General features: G+C 35.6%; 1 protein-coding gene across 1 annotated transcript in view; it reads left to right on the top strand.

Annotated features, from left to right (window-relative positions):
- Positions 1-21572, top strand: part of LOC124409007 (latrophilin-like protein LAT-2) — a 71858-nt gene extending 50286 nt beyond the window's left edge. The window contains exons 4-8 of the mRNA XM_046886394.1: positions 15770-16029; positions 17486-17587; positions 17979-18165; positions 20787-20873; positions 21489-21572. Coding sequence (XP_046742350.1) covers positions 15770-16029; positions 17486-17587; positions 17979-18165; positions 20787-20873; positions 21489-21542 — 690 coding nt within the window. The 3' untranslated portion in view covers positions 21543-21572. The remainder of the gene's footprint in view (positions 1-15769; positions 16030-17485; positions 17588-17978; positions 18166-20786; positions 20874-21488) is intronic.
- The last annotated feature ends 6216 nt before the right edge of the window (positions 21573-27788 follow it).

Below are 27788 nucleotides of genomic sequence, written 5' to 3'. Positions count from 1 at the left end.
TGTTATTGCTCTGACCAATAATTAACCGGTGAAACGATTATGAATAATTAAAAAAATTTAATTTATGAGTAAAATAGTCGTGGAGGTATATATGTAACGCAACGAAACATCATAATTATTCTGAAATCGATTTATAATAAAATAGTGATTTTTTGTTGTAACCTGACAACCGAAATTGTTTTTTCCTAAACTAGGTGCTAGAATAGAAAAATGGATAAAATTCATGCGACGAAAATTAAGGGAAAAACACGAATTTGGTATTTAGGTCTGTGATAAATTGAGGGAAGAGAAGCGTCGTCTGAACTGAGTTTCCTGCAAACAATGGAAGCGTCGTCTGGTGTACATATCGGAATGATAATTCACCATCTGGGTAGAACGTTGTGTGCACAAAGGTGGGTTGTAGGTATGTACATACAACGTGGAGTTTCGATGCAATCCCTCTCTCGTTGCTCCGGAATGAGATTCGCGTAAATGGATTACGACGCAAACAGATCCACCTGCCAATAAAAAGCTTTATACATGTATCGGATAGCTATTCGTCTGCACAGCAGCTTGCAGAAGGAAAATAATGTAAAACTTTCCTCTCTGCGGCAAAAATTTTCGCAAAACGAATATACGAAGCTTTTAATTGATGAAAAAAATTGTACGTCGAGCAATATATATTAAGTTTTCAAGAAAAGATTTATTTATTGTCAATATATGGTACAAGCAGCAAGAATGCAATTCATCGCAATGGGAAATATAAAATATGTTTCATGTTGCGGAAAATCTTCTTACCCTCTCGTTATTAACGCTGACATTTTTTGGTCCAACGAATAATTTGGAAATTCGAATTACGTTGTTGAGACTTGTGTTGATTCAATTCCGTTTTCCCCTTTTTACGCCCCCCAAGGCTTTACCAAACTATAAGGGACCCAACTTATAAGGAACGATATTTCAGTTAAAATTTAATGCGGGTTTGGTTGGATCTCTGCAGTTATAAGGTCAGCCTAGATTCAGTTGGTTCGGAATAGATTTCATTTTCCTCGTACCGTCGAATCCCTGAGGCGCCGGGAGGTCTCGCTTGTATTAGGTTTCCCGTTTGTACCTTCTTGCTTCCCTTTTCCTTTCACTCTCTCTGTCTTTCTCTCTCTGTTTATCCCCACCGTGCCGTTACAGGGAAACAGAATTCAACAACCCCCAGAAGTTTTTGAAAATTAAAATCCTTAGGGAGAGTCAAGCCTGTATGAAAAAAAAAATATTGGATAGATATATAATACCTGCTTGTAATAGAAACACACAAACCGCGAAGTTGCCTCGTAGAATCGAGGAATGAAAATCCTCGGAGAAATTTTCTCGGGATGAAAAAACGAAGGAGAAAAAAAAAATTAAACGCGAACCCGTGGAGGGTAGAAAAAATGTCCCGACTCTGGGGGATGCCGGTGTTCTCGGTCCGACGACAATAAAGGACCATTACTCAGGAGGCGTGGTTCCTTGCATCAACAGGCAATCCTTTCATTATCCAAACAGTAGGTAGACGACCCGTGAAACCGAACGAGTACGAATAGAAAAATCAAGCTCGTCATTAATTATGTCGCACGAAACAAAAATCACTTCGTTTTTTTCTTTGACTTCAATTTAAAAAAGTAAGGAAATAAAACAACATTTTACAAGGGTTTTCCAGGACCTTAGATATTCGAATTTAAAAGTGCCAAAACCTTGGATTCTCACTCTTTTATATCGTTTCTAAGCTCGGGAAAAGAGATCTGAACTTGTGCTTTAAATAAAGAAGCTAAAATCTTTGCCTTTCACAAAAAAAAAAAAAAAAATTAAGCTCGTTGGGCGTATTTTATTAATTTAACACAATTGATCGAAAAATAAAGCTCAAGTCTTCACCCTAGTGTGAAAAGTATTCGTGTATTAAATACCCGTCTTTCAGTCATTAGAGATAGATTTTTTGATCGTGCTTTCCGCTCGAGCTGAATTGAAAATTCACCGATCTCAATGGATACATCGATTCGAAGACGATTCTTAAATTACCGATTAAATTTTGTTAATAACGTTATTAAAGAATCTCAGGTCAGAGAAATACCAAACAACACTTGTAGACGAAAATTGTTGATGTTTTGAATATTTTACATTGTAATTGGTAAAAAAATATGTATCAATTACGTTGTCCTGAAAAGCTTATTCTTAACAAGGACAAGTAAAAGACTGCAATAAGTGACGCGATTTGTATCATTTTTTTTAGAAAAGCTCTCTCGTCACGTTTTCTTCTCACCCTTCCGATTTCACGTCGAAAAATCCAAGTGTCACGTACATCGTTCCGTTACGCGTCTGTGAACATGTCACACGCGATAACTAGATTCTCTCTTTCTCTCCCTATCTCTCTCTTTGATATATCTTTTTTTCTTTTTTTGTAAATTGCCTGGACTATAAAGGACCTTGAGTCCTTAGTCTTATCAATAAAATTCAATATCTGTCTCACTCATATACACAACTCTGAACAAAAATATTCAAACATATTTTTATTTAACACAGAATGAGTGAAATTGCATGAATTCTACGAATTTACTATTGCGATTTCATACAATCACGAGTAATACACGAGTAATTTTTGTCGCCAAAAAAAAATAACATATATGTGGCATTCCAGATCAATTCGACTAGAGTCTGATCCTCATCCTCTTGGATTTGATCCGCGATTTTTTATATTCTTGTTCCAACTCTGAAAATCATTCCAATTTTATTTCACATTTTTCTTACCCCTCCCCCCCCCCCCTCCTCCCTCCCCCGGTTTCAATTCAATTTCAAAGAAAATTAAAAAATTGAAATAATTTTTTTTTTCAGTTTTTTTTTTTAGATTTTTCAATTTTGAATTTTAATAAAAATTTCCAGATTCTTGTTGTATTGAAGAAGATATATCGAACTCTGAAAATTCAGAAATCAATGAATAAAAAATTAACGTTCCGCCTGCTCGGTTTAATTTTGGTTAAAATATTTTTGGTTTTGGCCACAGAATTTACGTAATTTTTTTCTCAATTTTCAAAAAAATCGTATATCACTGTCAAAATATCATCATTCAAGGAGCTATAAAGGGCGCCGGGGGGAAGGAAAAATCCGAATTATAGTTCGAACAACAATATAAAAAATTACGGATCGAATCCAAGAGGATTATCAGGGTCAAACCCTAGTCGAATTGACGTGGAATGCCTTGTATATTAAGGAGACCAAATAATCCGATTACCGACCCTTATATGCTGTTCGAAGTGCGTTACGTGACATAGATTTTTTCGTTATTTCGATTTGTTTTTCGTCTTTTCCTCTCCGATCTTCTTTTTCTTTTTGTATTCCCAATATACGATAGGAAGAATCATGAATAATTCAATGCAAGTCAATTCAAATTCCGATCCATTTCCTTCGACTAAAACGGTGTACGGTGAAAAAAAGGAAAGTTTTAGATTTCCAAAAAGAAAAGAAGAAAAGAAAAAAAGCTTAATAGTAACGCAGGTAAAACATGAGCTTGCAAGAATCCAATATGTAGTGTGTAATGCAGTAATTTGTAGTCAGATCAACAGACCCGATTTTTTACGTGTGCAGAAGAGGCAAGTAGGAAAGGGGAAAATACAGAGACAAACAGAAAAAAAAAACCGGAACACACTGAGGAAAGACGACGTTGGCACCTGAGCAAACTTTTCAACAAAATTAAAGCAACCCCCGCATTCATTCATTTTCCATTCTTATTTATGCTCCCTGCGCCCCAGAGACCAATTAATTAATTTCATCATCAGCTTGCGGTACGATCATAATTTTTCAACCCCGAAACATGTAGGAAATGTATATAATAACACGCATAGAATGCTTTGTGTAACAAAAATGTTACATATCTGTCAATCGATGCCAATCAAAGGACGTAATTGGTAAAAATTCGGTTTTAATATTAGAACGCGTAAACGTGACGAGAAAATAAAAAATGCCTCGACTTGGTGGAAAATTTTTATCCCTAATTTCATTGGTATAATTATAAACTTTTTTTTACCGTCCGTTTATCACTGTGATAATAAAACAAATAGAAGAAAAAAAAAAGCGGAGAAAAAAGAGGAAAGAGGAAAGAGAAAAATTTTCTTACGAATGGGAACATCGTAAAGAAACTTTACCTCAAATATCGCGTGACTGTTCTGCATTCGCAAGCCTCCCGAGTGTCTTAATGGCCGGAATTTCCAGCCGTCTTTATACCCTGCATATGGGGCATTCCACGTCAAATTAGCAGCCCACGTACCTCACTTGCTTCGATTTTCATCAATTTTTAATACGATGTTTTTACCCACCGTAAAAAGTCTTTGGGATCTTTTCAGATTTACTTTAACCATGGGTGAAGACACCATTTTTACAAATCTGAAAAAATTTCACACTGATTCTATGATTTCAAATTTGATTTCTTTCGCAAGTTTTTAATTCTTCCATGACGGAATTGATTTTTTTTTTCATTCTGTCATACGCCTCGATCTAACAAGATTGTAGAATCACACTATTTTCGTGATTCTCGCGATTCATTTAGGTCGAAAAGAAACCTTCAATTCCGACATGGAAAGACTAATAAAAAACGTTTTTGGAATTGGTTTTTCAATTCCTTTCAAATTTCACCAATGACTAAGAAAATCTGAAACGAATTCCGAGACGCCTTTGAGTCGGTAAGAAAATCCTCCCATAAAAAATGATTCAAATCGAAAGAGGCTTCTAATTTGACGTGGAATCCCCCGTATATATTGTACAGAGGTTATGTAGAGTTTCCAGAATCACTGTTTGCCGAGGTTGCACTTGATCGCGTGGCCTGCCGTTGAATTATTAATTATAAACGGCAGTCAGTCAGGATGAAGCGCTTTCAAATTGATCGGCTCTGCCCGCAGCCGTTGGGTGGTCTTCGTATAAGAGCTTGCAGAATTTGCAATGCACATCAGCCGTCGGCTTGTAGGTATGTGTAGAGGTATAACTATAATGCAGTTGAAAGCACGCGGATGTAAACTGAAGCGTGCAGCGTTGACGGGTTTATAGGACGATTGATGCGTGTGTTGATGAAAATTTTTTTTTCTTTTTTTCTTTTTCTTTCTTTCTTTTTTTGTCTTTTTTATAGTCAGTAGAAAATTGCATGGTAAAATATATTTGAAGTTGGCAGGAAATGTAGACGTACAAGTATAATAATTATGATTGTTCGATTTGATTATGGTTGTTGATACTATACATTTTTTACTTACACATTGCAACGTTTAATTTGTCTGTTTTCTTTAGCGACATTTCTTATTTAGTTTGTAAATGATGCCAGAAAATCAATTTGGCAATAGATACAGGGATTAACAACTAATTTGCCCTGGTTGAATCAAGTGCCACATCAAACAACGACGAAGAAATATGCCGTTTGTGAATTTGCAGGCTGATTCAATGGTGTCGGAACACGAATGATTTGGTTCTGCCGATTACACCGGACAGATGCTTGGAATCCCTCGTAATAACTGCTCATCTCACTTCTGTCGCAAGAGTGGATTTTTAACGCGTTAGAGAACATTTTGCCACTTCTACGAAAAATTTTCTAGACTTAGGATATAACATATTATTTAGTAGCGGTAATCCATTAGTAGCTCTCATGATTTCGTAAAATTTACTAATCTTTATCCACCGAGTAAATTTGGTTGGCTGTGCGAAACGATTTGGTTGAATGTACCGGAGCGTATATGTATAATATTTTGATAATACCGTGAAAAAAGTATTATTTCATTAAATTGTCTAAATTAAAATAAAATTTTGATATATACTTACAACAAAATATTCTACAAAACTTGTCTAAAAATTGATTTTTTCAAAAAAGTTAAATAGTTTCCGAGAGTTTTGATCGGAATTCAATTAAGTTATGTACTAAATATTTGTAATAAGCTCACAGTCAGTCTCAGAGTCCGTGGAGATTTCTCAAAATTTATATCGAGTCTTCACACCCTTTTCACACCGACGTATACTTTTTTCGCTTAATTCCGTTCGTCGAGATTACGGATCAGCTTCCGACGAAAAACCGCGATAAAGGTACATACGTGGCTTCGCAGATCCCGATCTGTGGATGCACGTGAAAAATGGACTGGAATGAGTAGCAGCTCGCCTTCTATAAGAGCCCATCGAATAAGTGAAGTTGATTTCCACCCTCAAAGAAATGCTTTCAATCCCGACTCCGTACGATTTTAGTGAAAGAGAATTTTCTCCGTCTGCTTCATCGATGGCTTCTTATGTGCCCACATCAATGCATCTCGGTACTACATACACAGGTGCTACAATGTGCGACGTCGAGACGTTCAGGCCATGCACTGAATGGGTTGGAACGAATCATATCCAGAAGGAAGTTGATTCACCAGAATTCTATACTTTTCATTAATTTCATTGATTTCACTACGAGATAGCCGAGAATTGAGTATGTATCTGTCAAATTTGATTATTACATTCATGAGATTTGAATATTTTTGTTCAGGAACTAAAAGATAAAATATATACTGGAATTACAAGCAGAGGTTTAAATATCTATGCTTAGTTTTAAATCGTCTCAATACGAGTCTAAAAAATGTGGAAAACTGATTGACTAAGTTATTGAAAAAAAATTAATTTCTGCAAAGTCGTTGAAATGGATTTTCTTCGTTCTCAGCAGCGAATTCGATATATTCGATATTGCCATTTGACTAAATTTTTGTCAATTTCGAAACGATTTGAAATAAATTACCGCCATCCAAAACTAGTTTTCTTCGTGATTCCAGTATTTCCTATTTTTGTATTTCTCGAACGATTTCTGTGGCTTACGAATGTAACAATTCGATGCATAACAGAAATAAAAGATGTCGATTTTTGGCTAGCCAAATGTTAATTCGTTAACCTGCAATAAGAGTTTCTGCCGGCTTGGCGAATGTTCAAATCGAAATGTCGATTCAGCAATTCAAGCCAGGTGATCGTGAGTAACAGAAACCGCCCTACGGATTGCTGCGGATTAATAACGTGGGCGAAATCGGAGCTTCCGAGGTTTCCTTAAGCCCTCCGGAAAATTGAATCCCCCGATTCTGACTCAGCTCCGTAGCTGGTCTGAAATGCTGATAACTTTGCAATTGCAAAAAAATATATGTAATCAAACGGTGGAATTAATTTTTGCTTCGACCTTATCTCGAGCGAAAAAAAAAGTCGACAATTGATAAATTTCGTTTTGTTGAAATATCAAACTCGAGGATCGCGGAGTTACGGAATTTCAACCCCTCAAAGAAATAAAAATAATACCACGACCAATAAAATTTCAAGAGTCCCACTCGATGCTCCACCGATCTTGAGACTTGGTAAATGAAATTTTGCGGCCGTCTAATACTATTCGATTATTTTCTTTTCATCATAAATATCGTTCTCAATGTGCAGTTATATCACCATCCAACCCTCACCATTTTCGATTTTGTTTAAAAAAAATTCTGCAATTATCCCAATTCTCAAAAAGTACCTTGAATTGTTTTAGATTTCAAAAAAAAATCAAAAATGATGAGAGTCAGACGTTGGTTAGTTTCGCATGGAATTTCCCATACATAACGTATAAATTGGATCACAATTTATTATAAAATTGATAGAAAATAACCAGCCCACCAAATAAATATCTCGCCAGATGAAAATGAAAAAAATGGCGTTATATATTTCAAGAAATTTCACGAAAAAAAACTTACTCGTCGAAATTGGCAAATACGGGAAGTCAAAAAAAAAAGCAAAAACAACGCCAAATTTTACCGCCTCGTGTGAACCGGTTGAGGTTTCCGGATGAATTATCGGGGTCAGCGTTAAGATATCAGCTGCACACCGAAGGATTACGGCAGGCTCGACTATAAACAAGGATAAACGACGCGTGCGTAATATGAGGGGCGTTTTAAGCGTTTGGTGTTGGAAATAATTGATGTAAAGTCGTTTTTTTCCGTGGTGGTGAAAAGATCGCCACAGGATAAGATCATCGGGATTCGTAATATCGCGTCGTCCTATAAAAAGATGGAAACATCTGCAAAGTTCTTTCCAGTGTTGAGAAGAGACGACGTTGGATCTTGTTACGTTGAGCTAAAGCTGTAGTGTATATAATACTGTAGACGTTTCGTATAACATAAGCTTCTTATAACGTAGCTCGATAGTCGCTGTTGTTTCTGGGCGAAAAGATGTTTCAGGATCTTATGACGGTTGGGCGTCATTTCCTGAAAGAATTAGCTGAAGATAGTGTGTGAAGATAAAGTAATACAATTAAAAATCAAAAAGCTTTCTCTCACCCTTAATTGAAAATATTTTCTACCTATACATGTATTGTAAATGAAAAATTTAAGAGATTTTCAAAATCAATTTTTACGAAAGACAGATATGACGAACGATGTAATTAAATATTAAAAGTTTTAGAAGAAATTATTTTTCTTGACATTATATATTGTAATGTTGATAAAATTCATTATTCATCAATCATGCAATGAACACTAAAAATTTATCGCGTAGTTTTTTGAATATTTTCTCAACGATGCTAAGATCGGACTTATTTCTTCTTGATAGAATTTCGACAAAAAGAAACTCTAACGCGAATTTTGTAATCTTTCGACGAATTAAGTGCAGTTATCGTTATTAAAAATTTTGTCACGATTTTAAGAAACAATTTAGGTTCCACCAGGTAGACGAGTTAACATTAAGTAATTAGCAATTAGAACAATGTCGGTCTAACAATACGCTGTGAATTAACCGAGGCGAAGCATCGAATCGATAACTGTATAGGCAACCATGAATTGATACAATTGAAATTGGCATCGCAACGCAGCTAGCATTACGAATTTAAGGTCACGTAATCCTCCTACCCTTACCGACCGAGCAAACTATGCTTTGTCTTTCTATATTATCCCATTTTCTGATTTTCGGGATATGAATGACTTTCCTGAATTGGAAAGGAAAGCTATTTTCGGTAGCTTGTAGAGCGGAGAATTCAATATTCAATGAACACCGAGGTAAAGATAGCAAAGCGTCTTCAAATATTGTAAAAGTGTTTCACCTTGTGAAATAAATAAATAAATAAATAAATAGGTAAATAAATAAATATTGACGTAACAAAGATAAAGGCAGAAGGGGAAGAAGGGGATAGAAAATAAAATCAAAGTAAAATAAAACAGAATAAAACAAAAACCAGAAAAATTGTCGAATGTTATAAAATATCACCGTTGCAGAAATTTCGACGTTATAACTTTTGTTTCTCTTATTAGTCAAAGGGCTGCCGTATATAAGTATATAGGTACATAAAACCTTTCACCCTTTTCTTCTGGATTTTCTTTCTTCGTTTAATTCACACTCGATCGCTTGTAAATGCGGTGAAAAAAATTCTGAGATATTTTCAACTGCTTGAATATTGAGCATGTCTATAAACTTTAATAATAATAATAATAATAATAATAATAATATATTATACACGTGAATTACGCCCACATCGTTTTGCTACGTGCTACATGCATACTCACGTAATTACATATTGAGGTTTGATTCACGAATAACTTTCAACATTATTCCCACAATCCCGTTTGATGCTTAATAATACATCATACCTTACGTATACATATATATATATATATATATATATATATATATATATATATATATATATATATATATATATATATATATATATATATATATATATATATATATATATATATATATATATATATATATATATATATATATATAATACGAAATAACTGAAATCTGAATAGCCTTTGAGTATTATACGTATAAGTTATACGCCTTTGAAATAGCGATCGTACAATTGGTTTGCCGTTTTCGATTATAATTATATTTCGATATATATATATATATATACTATATATTATATTATTCTATATATAAATGAATGAAACATTACGCGTATAATTTACAAGATTACAATATATTATTTTGTCGTTTGATTATTCAAGTAGATTATGTTATACAGATCATGAGAATTTTTTAATTAAATATTGAAAAACCTGTTCCGATTTCGGTTATTTATTTGGCAATTCTACAGTTCGCAACGCGACTGATATTCTCTGCCGATATATCGATGTGTTCGAGAAATTTCTGGAGGATATAAAAATTCATTGTCAGTGCAGTAAATATTTCAATTCGACGTGATAATTCTACGGGGAAATTGCAGCAGTTGCAGACATACTGTGAGAATCGAGATGGGCGTAAATCGAGGAGGGCGAGGAGTAAACTCGTGTCTTGGACGTAATACACGTAATATCGAACCGATCTGTGCAAAGGACTTTACGACCCTCCGTCTCTCGTGATCGCGAATAAAGAATACTCAATGCATACATATAACAGGCGAAGCTCTCGATGTTACGTGGGTGTAAGACGAGGTAAGCTAGCTGAAGGGGTGGAGAAACGGTAGAATAGCTGCAGGATGAAGAGGAAAGAGAAGAAAAAGAGAACGAGAAAAACGTCCCCTTCTGGCCTTCCTGCAACCCCGAGTTTCTCATTTTCCGCCTCTGTATGCACGGATATCTGTGTATACACTGTACAGTTTTACGTTTCACGAAACACAAAACGGTTCTCAATACTTTTTTTTTGTACTTTGTTATCAGCAGGAATAACGGTGGGGGAGGGGTTGAATTTGAATTCTGAATTTGATAGTTCTGAAAGTGTCAAATTCCGAGGCTTTCGGCGGCGGGACTTAAAGTAAAGAAATAAAACTTTGACGAAACATCAAAGTTTCGAATGGCCTGAAATCCGACGCTCAAAATTCCGAAATTGCGAAAATGAGTAAATTTAAAAATCTGAAACAACGAAATTCTGAAAGATCCAAGATTTTCAGTTCCGTGATTTTTGGCTCGGTGAGATTTCACCACCTTGATCTTTCTTCGTTTTGGATTTTCGATTTTTTTACGCTCGGAATCTTAGTTATTCTGATTTTCGGTTTTTCCAATTTTTTACACCCACTTGTCGAGTAAACAAGGCTGTGTGAGTATATTTTAATTTTCGAAATTCTACTCTATCGAAACTTTACGTTTCGGACTCTCGAATTTCGGAACGTTCAGCCGTCGGATTTCCGACCATTCGAAACTGTGTTGTTTCCCAAAAGTTTGATTTCTCTACTTTAAGTTTTACCACCAAATAATTCGGAATTAAGCGTTTTCGGAACTTCAACCCCGCCGAGAAACGATGTAACGTCACTTTCTGCAGCTCCCTTATTTATTCTTTCTATTCGCGAAAACAGACCCTTTCCATAATACTCTTCTTCTATCATTAAGTAATAAAAAACAAGGTGAGTATAAAAATGAACAAAATCAAATCAATCAATCAATAACCACATGTCTTGCTAACATTTGCAGGTGCAAATTCCGTTCAATATTAGCAATGATTTATTGATTTTTTTCCTAAACCAAGAATTAATTCGGTTGGTTAACATGCACAAAAAAAATAATAATAATATTAATAGTAAAAATAAAAATTATACAGAAGAAAATATTCACGTTGTTATATATTATATTACGTCATATTACGGATTTTGTGAAACCGCTGCAGGAATATCCTCCTGAATATCTCGCCCCCGCGGGATATTACGACGGAAAAAAAAGGGAGGAGGAAGCGCGTTAGCTTGAGAAAAATTTTACGGACCCATTTTCTCGGTCGGTCACAGCTCGGCGGCCACTGAACGATTTTTAAAACAAGATACTCCGCTTATATCGAAGCGATGAATAACCGTTCAAAGCGTACATTTCATGGGAATAGTTTGGGAGAATCGAGGTATACATGAAGATTTACGTGCAGCGGCACGTTTTAACGAATAACCAATGAATTAATTCGGCCTGGAATTATAATCGATGAGGTAAATCGCTTGAGGAAATGGTAAGTATAGTCAAGTGCCACAATTTGCTAGAGTCAATGATTGTAAAAGCGTTATTTATCAGTTCACGTAGTGAGGGTGTAATAATGAAATCTAAAAATTTTAGCACAATTAATATAAAAGGTGTATTAGGGGCCAGTCATTAATTACGTGAGAACGATTTTAGCCATTTTTAACCCCCTCTACCCTCCCGTAAGAACACATAAGATTTCTTGGGCTCCGCCTAGCACTTCTTAGGTAAGATTTCACCGATAATATTCATTTACAAACTTCAAAGTGTGCAAATATGAACACATTTACGATTTTAAAAACTTATTATGAAATGAAAATTTTTACAATAACAATATATAAATAAAATTGTACATCAAAAATGAAAAGATAGATCTCATAGTTTGTGGAACGTCTAAATAGAAATTTTTTGTAGGTTTTGAAAGTGCCCTTTAATTTTCTGTGCGATTCTTCTTTCCCGAGACATTGCTGTACGGACATTTTGTCTCGATGGAAAATTTCTATTATGCACAATTCGACTTGCAAAATATCACGCAAGAATGACTTTGACCTCTCCCCCCCCCCCCCCTGGGACCCTTACGAAATTAATAAAGGAAAAAATTAGATGAATCGTGTTCTCCGAATTTTTCTATCCTATTCCAATTACCAGCAATTCAATGATTTTCAACCGAAAAATTCTTTTATTGAGCTTGCAATATAATTGAACCATTTTTCAACTGGTTCTAAACATTCTTTCTTTCTTTTTTTAGCTTTCAGGTTTATATCTTTCTTCTTTCTCTCAAATATCTTACAGATGTAAGCAAAATAAGAAATAATTGCAGCCAAAAATGAGGAAGAACGTATCTTGGCGTTAATTTTCATGATGATTTTTTTATTATAGTAATCCACCGCCGGGCTGTTAACGTCGACTCGTAAACGAGTCGAGATGAGACTTGGAATTGCTTGTAAATTATGATTCGTAAAAAATTTTAACCCCGCGTGATTCGTCGTGATTAAAAAAAAAAAAAAAAAAAAAAAATGATAACGTAAGTGGAGTGTTAAGAAGATAGATTTTTCATTATCACACACGAAAGGCAAAGTTGTAATCACCAGTTTTGAATAAATTATTAAACACAGGTATTAAATCATAGGTACAATATTAACAACAAATACAGAAACATTCTCACCCTCGATCTTCTCTCTTTTTTTCCTTCTTTCGTCGCGGTAGATATACGACTTCACCCCAATTTATGTACATATAATATGACGAGTTTCTTTGACGGATCACAGCAATTCGCTACCGCAGGTATATAAATCGTAACGTACGTATTTAATAAGAAGCCGGAAACGGCGGCTCTGAGGTGAAGCCACAATTTTCATCGTACGTACCATATTTTTCAAAAGATATGACGCCGCTAATTGGCAATAAGTTAGATGCACGACCCAAGTCGTTTCTTCCCTTTACTCACGTGCGGGAATATAAGCTACGTATTTTTTATACATTAGAGTGTGTAAAAAAATCTGCTATTTTTTTTTCAAAGAACATTTAACAATCGTCAGAGTATCAATAAATAAAAACCGTGATAAAATATGAGCTCTTAATATTATTATTTAAAGGTAGCGATTCTCAATTTTCTATTTCCATTTAAATAACGTTGGAAATTTTTTTTCAGAACTTTGAAAATTTTATTACTCGTCAACGAATCATTATTTAATAATAAGAAAGACAGATTTTTGTAGGAAATTGAACGATCTATAAAAAAGGGTGGATCATAATCCAAATTAAAATCGACCGTATAATTTTAATATTGGTTATTATAACACCGGTGTGTACGTTTTTAACTATATTAATACTTATGAAATTGATCGTGAGTGGATGAATTAGCTTTTCATGTTGAAAAACAAAAAAAAAAAAAAAAAATACTCACAGAATTGAACTTGTATATCATAATAAATATGGCGTATAATAAATATCTGGTATTGGCAAAAAACTTTTTATGCAACTTTTTTACTTCTCTTTCTTTCCTTTAACTCGCCTCTTTCCATTCTACACATAGTTTCATTAGTCTTCTCCTTGTTTTATTTCTATTCGAGAATATAAATTGCATGCAGCCTGGGTTCGCTCGACTGATCTTCAAAAGAATTTTACACATCGAATTTCGGTATTGAAACTCGCTACGTGAACATGTGTATGCCATGTATGTACAATAAGAAAGACACGACAAAAATCTTGCCCTCTCGGTAACTCTTGCGAAATCCTGACGTTGCAAAATGTTTCTCGACAAACTCGCCGCTGCACACGTCGAGGAGAAAATTCTGTGATACCAACGAGAATGCATTTTCCAATATTATTTGGCATCAACCGTGCGGAAAATTCCCTCTGAAATTCTGCAAGGATGGAGAACAATTTCGCAACTTCTTTTAAAAAAAAAGCCTTTCATTGAACTCGCCGTGATCTATACCCTGCGAAAATCGAACGTTACAAGAAAACTTTGAATAAATTAACAAGAATACAAGAAATAACAAAACTACGTTGATAGAATCGTCAAAGACTTTCGTCATTGATACGCTTCGAGAAAGTGTCGACTTCAATTTCGTTCTTGCGGGCATAATATAGAGTAAAATGCGACTCTCAATTCGGTGATGGAATAAGTTTAGACAAATGTGGAGCAAGTGAAACTAAATTTCATAGTTCAAGTTTTGAAAACAATGGCTGCGGTCATCACGAATGAATTTCAAGGCTCTGGGACTTTGCAAAATATTGCCGAAGACTTCTTCCTTCGTAAGGTATGAATTTCATCAAACAGCCAAGATTGCTTGTCTAATAGAAGTAAAGTCCTGTTTTTTTTTTGTTTTTCGCCAGCATTGCAATTGGATATATAAAAATCGCCGCCTCCAAGATTGTTTTTTAATATTTATTTATTCCGTTAAAGTTTCATCTCGTTGCTTATATATTACGTATCACGTCGAGAAGCGAGGACGAAATCAAAGGCTGCACATGGATCTTCATCCTTCGACGCCAGGACGAGACGGAAACACATGTAGAATTCAGTAGCTATATTTGTTTTCTTTTCTCGATTGTTTACCTCTGTCATACATATATTATAAAAGTTATTCATCGACGTTCATTTTAAGAGAATATTATACATACACGCAATGGCGTCCATCGTTTTTACCTTTCGAGTATAAAAATATATAAAAATCTACATACATCGTACAGCTGGTTTTACAACTAAACGGCAGCGGTCGTAAAAACCGCCTTAAAAAGATCTAGCAAAATAAAAATGCTTTTACTATAAAATTGGCATTATTATAGACTGAATATAAATTTTCATATCAAATGACGTAGGTAGGTATAAATATCAAGAGCTCGAAGCATTAAAAATGAAATCGTCTTTCATGTTTTCACTGTTTGATATATTTTTTTTACCACAATCTATTTACGACGTTACAATATATTGTACTTAAAACATCCCACATTTCCGTATACTTGATGTACTTATACTTTTTACGAACAAGGTTATAACTTATTGTTATTATCACTATTATTACTATGGCAATCGAATTTTAATCGCGGTATTTCCGCTGCATTTATGTTTTAATTCGCCAGCTATAGAATGCATCGAATGAAAGAAAAAAAAAAAAAAAAAAAAAATGAAAATAAGAGGAACTAAGAAAAGTATTTTCTAGAAAAACTAAGAACAATAAAGAAAATTTTCCAATATAGAAAACAATTACAACCGAATGATTTTATTTATTCGTTATTTTTTTTTTTTTCTTCTTACATTTCTATGCAATTTCGTCGTGTCCGAAATTTGCAAAAAAAAAAAAAAAGAAAGAAAATAAAAAAAAACATTAAATCGTAACTACAGTATAATCCTTATTAATAATAATTGGATCGCAAATTTGTTCCAGGACGCCGAGCTGTGCATCTCCCTGGGCCTGAGCTTGCAGTATATAAGAGTCTGCGTGGTTTGTTGGCTCGCGGCAATGTGCCACCACCTTTACGCGACCGTGGCTTCAATACCCTCCCGAGACGAGCCCCCGGCCTACATAAAGTACAGCATTTTCGCCTGGGGAACCCCCCTTCTGAGTCTAGGGGGCGCCACGATGATACAGAGTCAAGAGTCTGGCGACCTTTGGAACGTAACCAACTTGACGCCGTTCAACTGCTGGTGAGACGCCTTAATCGTCGTTATAACGAGTGTAAAATTAATCCACAACAAGAATGACCTGTCGTAAATAATAGTAAAAATAACTGGGAACAAAAATAAGCAAAAATAAAAATTACCCGGGACGAGAAAAATTAAACTGTATTGAATTAAATCAAATTTCACGCTTGTTATTTTTGTCGTAAGTTATTTTTGCTCGAGTTGTTACTCCTGGGTGAATTGGTCTTAGTCCTTCCCTTAATCGAGAATACAATTGACGATTCATTCAGATCAGTTTTATTCGATGAAGCATCGATATTTCATGGATTCAGGATTTGTTTGTTGAGATGAACTTGCAAAAAGAATAAATAAATATAGGGGAGGGGCGTGGCGGGGAATACGAGAAGAGGGGGGAGGAGGGGGGCAAAATGGGATACCTTTAAGATTTTATAAAAAAACTTCTGTTTTTCAAAATGTTTTATAAATACTCAAAAATTACTTCTATAAACATTATTGAGCATATATTTATTACGTATTATACAAGTAATTATTTTAGCATTAGATTCTGCACTTTAATTAACGAAAGTATAAGAATTTTACATTCATAAATAACGTCGCCTTTTAATAAGCGTACGACTGATTCTCCGGATGGATTCGATTTCCACATAAGACAATTCATTCGCGAAAATTTGAAGCTGCACGAGAAATAACGAATGGAGAAAAAAAAATTGGAATTTAATTGATATTACGAAGAAAAATGCGAAGCCTCGCGGTAAATGAAACAAAAACGTATACAAACAACCGGAGGATGATAAAAAAAAAAAAAAAAAAAAAAAAAAAAAAAAAAAAAAAAAAAAAAACGGAAAGAGAAGAACGGAAGTAGGTAAAAAAAAAAGGGAAACTGTTTTTTCAGAAAGTGACAAATGACGACGGAGAACTCTGAGCAAGAACAAAAAAATCCGCTCGACTAGAAAGCCTGATGCAGTACAGAACAAACCTCGATGATCGAGTCAGTTTTCACAAGTCGTTAGAAAAAATATGAAATATATATTTCATAGACTGTGCCTAGGAAAAAAATGTCGATAAAATGAAGACGATAGAGAAATTCTGGGATTAATTTTTTATCCCTTTCAAATCCATCGAGATATATAAATAAAAACAACAATATATCGAGGAGAAAAGAAACGGAAGTGAATTCTCGTTTCTATCTGTTAGTTTTTTTTTTTTTTTTTTTTAATTTCGGTAAAACGTTGCTCTGCGCAATCCAATTTATCGTCGGCCATATATTGTATATAACAAACAGCCCGAATATAAGACAAAAGTAGGTAAAAACCGGGTGGATTGAATTCTGGGGAAAAAACATTCTCGAATCCTGTTTGCATATAGTATATTCGCATTATTGGATGGCAGGTCTCATGTTTCGCCAATTTCGTTGAGTTTGTTAATTTACTTACCGAAATTTGTCTCGTTGATTTTTCAGGTTTCTAGGGAAAAAAGCAACGATCTACACTTACGGTTTACCAGTTATTTTTCTTCTTCTACTCTCCGGATTTTATCTCGTCAAGGCGGCCATTGTTGCAAGGTGAGTATTTATACATCGATCGTCAATTCGAGATGAAAAAATATTTTAACTTACACTAAAGTATAAAAAAAAAAAAAAACGCTGTATTCGGACGATTGATAAAATCAGGATTTACAAAGTAGAACTGAATTCTACGGTGTCAAAGTTTATTTAAAGAATCTGATTCACAATGCTATCTAGGAGGGGAAAAATTCTGATACATTAGATCGCAATCAAAAAAAATATTCGTTTCTTTACATAAATTTAAAGAAATTTATACGTTGTTGTTTCGTTTTTTTTCGTGCCAATTTCGTTGATATCCCTTAATTATTCAATTTTTAGAAAAAAAAAAAAAAAAAAAAAAAAAAAAAAAATTTACCCCCTTTTCTATATCTTTCCGTGTTAAAAAAAGGTACACGTGCAGCATGCAGCTGGAGATAAAGCAGCGGGAGAAAATGAAAAAGAGGCGAACTCTCCAGTTGGTTTTGTTCCTGAAGGTTTGCTTGACAGTTGGTTTGGTCGCTGGTTGCGGGGTTGTGGCGAGAATTTGGGAAATTCCATTCCTGTGGGCTATGTTCTGCACAGGGCACTCCTTGCAGGTACGTAAAACCTACTGTCTGCGTGACTAATTATCATTATCATTCGGTACTCTGACACGTCATGACGAAAATCATTTTTTAACTAGTAGCGATGACAAGATGCAAATTTCATCTCGTCAAGCGACAAAGCACGGTCCAAAATCCAAGTCCAAAATTGAAATTTAAATTTCAAAAATATCAGCTCACTGAAGCATAAAACGGTTAACATCAAAATAAAGCTCGAGTTCTCGGGTTATTTTTTTTTTTTTTCTTCCCATTTCGGTTTGTTGAATATTCGTTTTTTAATCACTTGTGGATAAATTTTTCGAATCTACTTTCCGCACGAGATCGTACGAAATGTAAAGTACATTTTGTCTTATGCTTATTGCGATTGGATGACCGATGTGTTGACGTCTCAACTAGCGAAAAATAAAATTGATGCATTTCTGGGGAATCTAAGAGAAGCTCGAAAAACGTAAACAATGAACGAGAATCGGGAAGGATATTATAATCCTTGAAAATTAACAATGAAATATGACAAATCACTAGGATTTTCGTATCCTTTTTACCACTAAAAATTCCAGCTACGTTCAACTTTTTTGTTTTTTTTTTCAAGCCATTAAATTTATCTTAGTGCGACAATATATGTATATGTACAAAAAAAAAATCTTGATTTGTTTATCAAGGCAATTTCATGTTGCAGTGCAATGTCATTGTTGTTATTATTCAAAACAATAAGATACAACGACTAGTTGTAAAAGTTGTATCTCTTATTTATTGATTTCAATATCGAGAAAACAAGAAGAAAAAAAAAAAAAAAAAATTGCTTTACAAGATTATACAGAGCTGAAAATGACATAAAGAATAAATAAAGGAAATAAAAATAAAAGAAGAGATTCCGCACCGCGTATCTTATCGTTCAAACGGCAAAACCAAGTGAAGGAATCTTGCTCTCCTTTCACCGGCATTCTCTGATCCCGAGGGCAAAAGTCATCAAGATAAATACGGAGAATCGCTCGGAGCGAATTTGATTTTAATAATACGCAGGACTCGAAGAGGGGGCGAAATTCATCCGAGGATAGAGATAAAAGAGAGAGAGAGAGAGAGAGAGAGAGAGAGAGAGAGGGAGAGGGAGGAAGAGGTCGATTCACGGCAGTCAAAGGTCGTTGAATTTCGACGATTATACGCCTACAGTGAAGCGTGCCAATCGGTAAATTTGACGGCTTTGAAGCTCTCGATTTTGAGGGGAGGGCAAACAAGAGAGGGAAGAAAATATCCCTAATATCGCTGGCGAGATCTCTCGCGGAAAGAGAATGAATGAGAAAAAAAGATAAAGGAAAATACAAGTGGAAATGAAAAGAATAATATCATTTCCAACATCTCAGGGGCTAGGGATAACGCGACACAACTCACAATTCCCTCGGGATCGACATTATAACTGTAACATCGCCTAATAACTGCACGAGTCTGAGTTAAACTAAACATTTCAGAAATCCCCGGGGATGGCTTCGCCTCGGTGGTTTTGGGAGAGTAAATTTCGTTAAATTACAGGCACGTCCATGCATTGTGCACGAAAAACAGGAAGAGTAAAGCTTAGATGAAATTTCCCTACTTGGGGAACTACCCTTATTAAAACCCCGGATTAAAAAAATTTTAGCCAATCGTAAGCAAGGAAAAATGTCTGTAATAATGCCTCAAAAAATTGATGCATAAATTGCCTCAATTTATTGCGGATTATAGATTCGTCGATACTTGCGATGAGGGAGTTTTATTCATGCTTGACTATCTTCATTCCTTTTCATCACCTTTGGTGACATAAAAAAAAAGGATTGTTTTCGGTCGAAAATCACCGAATCTTTACGTTTTTTAACCTCTAGAATCCGCAAAACAGGTTTTTAGAAAAAATGTCAGTTTGTTTCGACAAACTTCCGCGATGTTCTGGGAAACGGCGGGACGAAAAAATTTGAACTTACAGGTTTTTACAACCAAATGATGGACGTTAAAAATTCCCACTTCCCGTTTAATTTGAACTTCCGGTACTGCCGGATATAAATCGTTTTTCAATATTTTTCCGACAAACATATACTTTGTCCACCTCATTGCGTTTCCTGAATAAACGATTATATTTTTCCCACTTTGTGTATTTGTTTATACATTTATTTATTTTTTTTGTTTAAATTGATAAATTTTTCTTCTTGAGAAATTTTTCTTTTAAATAACTTTTTCATTTAGCTGCCAAGTCCTATGAGTTTTATATTTTCCACTCGGCCGTTTTCGAGATCATCGCAAAAGTTTGTTGGACAGACCGCCAGATTCTTCTCTTCCCATGGCGATGAAAAGTATCGCGTAAAGACTGTTTTCCCGGCTTATTTTTCATACGTGACACGTCGTATAAATCCGCAAATTCTGCAAGATCGTAACGCTCCGGAGAGTTGCAGCAAAATTGCAACGGTTTATCTCGCGAACCAACTTTTCCAACATCCGTGCCGCATCAGTGTTACATAGGTGTGTATACATAGGTACAGCTAATATAGCCATCGGGGACCGAGCTTTGGCAACGCGAGCTTTCGCCTAGCTTGCAATTCTATAGCTATAGCCATAAAGCTTCTGCTCTCGGTTAATTGCTTAAATTATTGTCGCAGGGATTGGCCGTCGCTCTGTCAGTTGCCTGCAACTGCCGAGTTCTTAAGGTCTACTCGAGGCAAGCGCGCAAACAACCGAAACAGCAGGTAACGATGTTGTGCAAAAAAAAAACTTCTTCTTCTCCGTCTTATTGTTTTTTATTTTATTTTTTTTTCTTTCTTTTTTTCTCTCAGAAAATGGAAACACTTGCAGCAATTCTAGGTTGAGATCTTTATTATTGGTAGTTTCAAAAATATTTTAGAATTTTTTTCATCGAAATTAATAACATAATGGCGGCATGGCGAATATCGTTCGCTACTTATATGCGTCATGGCACCATTTTGTTATTAATTTCAATGAAATTTTTTGAAGATGTCCCCGAAACTAAAAATAATAAATCCCTCGAACTCGAATTGCTGTGTTTTCATTTTCTTGAAAAAAAAAGATACCTCCTCAAAATGACAAATTCGAAGTTTTTAACATTGAAAAAAAATCATATCACGTAATATTGATAAATTAGCTCTTGCATTGTCGTGGAAATAATTTCGTTTCGATTTCTTTTCTTCTAATTTTTCTGTTCTTCTTTTTGTTTTGGCAACGATTAATTTAAAGTGATCGAAGAAAATATTTCCAAATTCTGTTTTGTAAAGTCCCTTTCTATCGTAAATTATACGGGACCTATTTCAGGAAATTTATATATTTTCCGATCTCTTATTTCACAGATCGCCAAGTCGTCGAGTATGCAGCTTCTAGCTCCAGCGCCGGATCCTGTGTAAAAAATACGCATTCGCATTGTCGCACAAAAACAAAAGCTGAAACCAAAATTATATACAATCCGAAAAGAGAATACACATTTTTATCCTGACAGATATATACATATATGCAAGTATAATTGCCGATTCAGCTCGTTACATAACATTTATATCTATACCCCTATTTTTTCACGGTCTTTGTATTCAATCGTTAGTCCTGCTTGCACAAAATGGCGCTTCGGCTGCTCAATAATGATAATTAACAGAAATTCACCTCCCTCTCCTTCCTTTGCACTCTACATTGTTGAAAATTGTTGGATCAAATTTGAATAAGTTATGTAAAAATTGTTTGCTGAAATATATATTGCAAATTATATTGGTCCAGACGAATTAATATAAATGAAAAATAAATCGGACTCTTCGCAGAACCGGTGAAATTAACAATTCAACAATTGAAATATTAAACACTGTGTAAATATAATATGTGAAAACACTTAGTCAGAGTCTCAAGTTTTTGTACCTTATATTTATTGACAACCAGTGTATTATACCTTAAGTTCGCGACGTCTGATAAAAAATTTATTTTCATTCGTTCTCAAAAATAGTACATACGCACAAAGTGACGAACGAATACTCGAGAAAATAAAGAGAGAGTTGAACAGAGTAAAATGTAAAGACAGCAAGAGAGGAGACCGTAAAGTGGAGAGAGGAGAGAGCAAAACATTCCATTCCACCCTTAAGCTCCGACGCCGTGAAATAAATTATACGTTATGTTCAAGGATAGGCTATACAAAGAAAAGTCTATATCTAATAGCGTCGTAATTAAGACGTTGTGAATACTACTTGCCGAGAAGAAATTATACACACATGTATAAATGACAATTGTTATGAGGAATAAGAAGAAAATGGAAAGTTATATAATAATTATTAAAATGATAATATTTAAAATTAAAAAAAATATAGGGTTACATATCAGTGTAAAATATATTGAATATACATCATAGCCAGAAAGCAAAAAAACACAAATTTCATTGTTCAAAATTTTTAAGATCCCAGATGTGTAATTAATACAAAACGTTTGTTATACTATAGCAATTAATGATTCATATCGAGCGGAACCGCTATGGCTATATAAACATTAACGCATTTTTCGATTTATTTATACTATAATCACAGGTAATAACTCGAGCAAATCTACGATGAAAATATGGATTATAATAATAAAAATAATCTCACAACAATCAGATCGATGAGAGATTGAAGATTATTGTACAGTGTTATGATTTCTTGATCAAGCAGGCGTGTCGGATCGATGTAAAACAGACGTAATAATTACAAACTACAATTGATCAAAGTCCCAGTTCACTCGCATTTGATTTACACATCGGTAATCTTCATCGGAGCAAATAATCGGGATGTATAGTATTATAATAGCAATGACGTATATACTATACACCTAAGATTGAGACCCGAGATACGTTACGTCGAAGTATGGTGTAAGCTGATAGGAGAAATTGATAATATCCCGTGTATAACGAATACCTAACATGCACAAAGGAGCGAATCAGCGACACAATGCATGATAGGGACAAAGTTAATTATCCGAAAAGGCTGTATACCTACGCATTGTATCCGACTCCATGGATTTCAGGGAGTTAATAAAGTTGACTTTTCAAATTTACCGCCGGGGGGCGCAGAAGCCAAGCGAGAGATAAAAGAGCGTAGCGAACTTGCGACTAGTATGTATGTACTGGCTGCAAGATATATATCTATATGTATTATGTAATGTTGCATACATGTACGTCGTGTGTGAAAGGGCTCTTTTGTCCTTCTGTGCAGACCATTGTGATGTTCCATGCGCGAGAGAAAGACCCGCAGAGAGGCAAGCAAACAACTTTCCACGCGTGTATGTTTCTCGCGACGATGTTTATAGTGTATACTCCATGTGCAATATATACGTAGGTAAATACATACCAACCGTACAATGCCGGTCATATGTACTACAATAAGCACAACCCCTCGGTAAACATGTAATATACAACGCAAACACACCCTCGATGTCCACGTGTGTGAATATAGGTATAAATGCATGCCTACTTCCAACCAGCAGCCTGAACTTGCGTCTGTGTGTTTCTCGACCGTTGAGTTCGGTTGGAGTAGGTATATATATATATATGTATAATTTATAAACATATGCATATAGTAATTACGTAAATTATTATATACTGGGTAATGATTAATAAATATTTTGAATCTTCAACGCAGCTTATTAGGCACCTACTCCGGAATCCCATCGCGATTCAACATGGCGGAGAACGCAGTCTCGCTGCTTACCGTATTTAATTTTAAGAATCGTTTTTTCTCCTATCTTTTACGTCTCATGAAATGAACGAGGTAAATTGTAAGTCTGACAGCTTGCACGAGTATTCACGTGCTTTGATAAACGCGGTACAGTTTCGACAAAATGATCAGCTGATCGCGCTTCTCGACGCCATATTGTTTCATATTCGAAAATCTCTTCTTACACTGTGTTGTTACAGAAATATCTAAAGCAAGATCCCTTCTTTAATTTAAATTACAACTTCAGGTAAAACGGAGAATTAACGTAAGATTACACTGCATTAATAACGAAAGCGGTCCGAGGTAAGTAAGTGAATTAGTTATATTTCGTATCTGAAACCAAAAATCAGTGATTACGTGCTTGCGGGTTGGAGAAAAATTGACATTATCATCAACTTATAACTAATTTCGCCCACACCAATACGCCAAGAATAATAAGTATTGAGCTTGCCGAGAATTAGGGCACGCCTATACATATAGCTAAAGTCAGGGAAGAGAATTCATTTCCTCGACTAACCTTCGTCACAGCTGTGTTCAAACACCGCGATTAATTCACCGGGCATGAATGAAATAAAATAAAAATACACTCACAGTAAATAAGCCGAGGAAAGTACATATAAATTAGAGGAAAAGAAAAAGTGAAAGAAACCAAGGGGTGGGGGTTAAAAAACTTTGTTCACCATCTTTGCGTTTAATCACCCGGATAATCTTAAACCAAATTTACCATCGCTCAGCTCGTCTCGTCGTCTTCGTCATTTATTCACCGCGTATAATCGTATAAGGGTTTCTTTATCATCGGTACAGAGAATTTCATCCCCCTAACGCCGCTTTTGCCATGCCCGGAAAGCGCGGCTGCGTAACCGTCACACATACAGGCTATACAAATTGTACACCCGTATTATAGTATACCCACACCTGTACATATATACTAATAAGATTCACTCAAGGGAAATCTCCCTTTCAACCCTGGATTATAACGGCGGAAAGTAAAGGCGGTGACAAAGGTACCTGCAGCCACGCTAGCGACCGTTGACAGTATCACGAAGTACCCTAAAGTCTAATGGCTTGATCGTGTAGGAACTTTCAGAACAGTCTCGGCTCTCTCAGGATGCGCAGAAAAAGATCACAAAACAGCAGTTCAAAAGCTCTGACTCCAGACGATTCTACTCAACTTCAACTCAATGGTAAGAATATCTCATTTAACGTAGACGAGAAGAAAAAAAATACAACAGCCCCCAATTTGAACGATAAAAAAAGTCGAATTAATGATGCAGTATTCATCGCATCAGAGAAATTACATAACCGCATCGTCGCTTGATTTATTTTCATAATTTTTAATTTATTAATTTTATTTATCGCATAGCAATGAATACGCATCGTATGAGATTAATATCAAACATCAAACAGCTCCTCGGTTTATGGCACGAGATGAAAAAGGCGTGAGAGGTAATATCTTTATAAGGTAATAATATGAGGTAATATACTTTTTTAAAGTAATACGTAAAATTTAAGGAACTTAGAATACTCTGTAGAAAAACGTATTGTGCGAGAAATTGAACCCGGAATGAATATGTAATTTTGAAAAATTTAGTACGATACGACTGATTCAGTTTTTGCTGGCATAAGGTGAGGTTGATGCGATAAGAAACCATTTGAAACAGTACAACAACCCACGAATCCTGAGGGTGACGAAGGACGCCGAGGGCGTTGACAGGCTCGGAAATGAGCATCGGTAACCGAAACAGCGCAAAAATATCGCGTGCAAATATCTGTTTGTGTAAAGTTATAAGCTAATTACGGATATACCCAGACGAGTAATAAAGTCGTCGGTCTAAAAGCTATAAGGGTTAATAACAGAGGCGAATAGTAATTGAGAACTCAAACGCATACTATAAATAATTCATAAATGTATTACGTCTAATTGCAAAGGCGAGTTGGATGAATTAGCGATGAATAAACAATAATATAAATAAAAATAAATTCAAGTTATGTAGAAATTTTTTTTTAAAATGCTGTCTGCTGATTTCATGCATATAGTGCGCTGTATTAGTCGTTAAATAGGTATTGCAATTTTCAACGACCTGATCCTTGTGGACTGGAATCTCCGGGTGACTCAGTCGCGTGTTGCCAAAAAAGAAGCAGAGAGCTTTGGCGCCAGGACGTCTGGAGCCCCCTCATCGACCTGCACACCAGCTCCTCCTTCCCTCTCTCACTCCCTCTGTCTCTCTCTCTCTCTCTCTTTCTCTCTCTGGTCGCTACAGCAGCTGCTTTGAAGCAGCCAAAACACGCCTGGAGAACGCGAAGGTCGAGCGAAATCTGCGCGTCACGGAAGTCAAGACGTCGTGAAAATCCGAGGGGAAAAATTCATCCTTGAATTCGGTATGAATAGCGGCCGTTCTCAAAAGTTCTAAACGAAAAGAGGAAAAACCTTGGGCAAAAAAAGTTCCAGCGTTCAATGTTATTTGCGCCGGTGACAAGTGCATGAACACGAATGAGTGAAAAACATCCTCGAAATGTGAGAGGAATGAATTTGCGCAAATTCGAATAACGCAAACTGATATATTAATCACAATTTGAGGATTAGAAGTTTTTTCATTATTATCGATCGTTTACAAGGGTTAAGCTTTCCACGTATTTTTTATTCGATCTTAATGTTTTTTACCCTATTCTCGTCGTCAAGTAGTTCAATTCTGAAGATCTCGCAGTTTTAAAAACTCATCTAATTTGTATACTTGTAACCACAGAGAAAATTTCAAGAGAAATTTAGGGGAAATGATTTTACAAAATAAATAAAGAAAAGAGAAGTTCGTACCCTTAAAATACAATTATTTTACTTTCCGGGGAGGATGAGTCGAGAAAAGTTTGCCAAAAGTAAGATTATATCCGCAGCTCGGGGTAATTATGCAGGAATTATGGAATTTCACGATCACCATCTTTTTTAAACTTAATTAAATCAAAAGATAATGATGACTCGCGTCTATAAACTCCGCAATGCAATCAGGCTGGCTCTTGAATCTTGGTTGATTTTAACGAAAGACACGGTATACGTAACATATTGAGAATCGAATGTAACCAACATATTTCGATTGATTCAACATGCAACGGGTTGATAAATAATTCATTGGTGAAAAACGAAGTGAAAAAATTTCGAAAAGCTTATTTCCAGGTCATCCTGCGATTCAGTACCAGGCGATTAAAATTTGATTAGCTCGATACTGCAAACTTGCAAAAATGGAAACAAATTTTAACAACAACCCTACAAGTGATCGAGGCAATTGAAGATATACGCAAATATTGCAAAGCGATTTTCTTGAAACGGGCTGAACCGAAACCATCAGTGGATCATTGCGTTTGGCAGTAATGGAGGTTCAGAATTTCGCAACTCATGCCTTACCTATACCTATACGAGAGATGAATTTAATAACTCAATAAGCCGCAAGCCGTCGCTTGACCGATTACCCAGAATTCCCCACGTTTAATAATCTCACACCGCGCAAATTTACTTTATACACGCGTGGGTGTAACGCCCATCGAATTTGCACGCCGCAACTCTCCACCTACGTTTAATAGCGACGGGTATTTGAGACGATGATCGATGACCCCGCCAATTAAGGACGGCGCGGGCGGTTTGCCAAAATTGCGCGGAATTTCTAAGGCGTCTTTATTACGCCGGGGGCAAACGGACTCGGCGAAGTCCTCGAGGATCTTGCAGACGATCGGTAGGATCCTCTCGACGAACTCCGAGGACCCTCGTCAGTTGAGCGAGTCTTTCGTCTTCTAAGCTCTCCGGACGTGTAACCTTCGTACAACGTCAAGTTAACAAATCCTGCACTAACGGCTCGTTGTCCGATAAATGGGTTGCAGAATGTTACTTCCAATTGAATTCGCCGGATTTCAATCGGTGCGATTTAGTTATACGAAATCAGGAAT

This window comes from Diprion similis, chromosome 8 (genome assembly GCF_021155765.1).
Source record: "Diprion similis isolate iyDipSimi1 chromosome 8, iyDipSimi1.1, whole genome shotgun sequence".
Lineage (NCBI taxonomy): Eukaryota > Metazoa > Arthropoda > Insecta > Hymenoptera > Diprionidae > Diprion > Diprion similis.
Note: the sequence above shows the minus strand (reverse complement) of the source record. Positions and strands in the feature narration are given on the sequence as shown.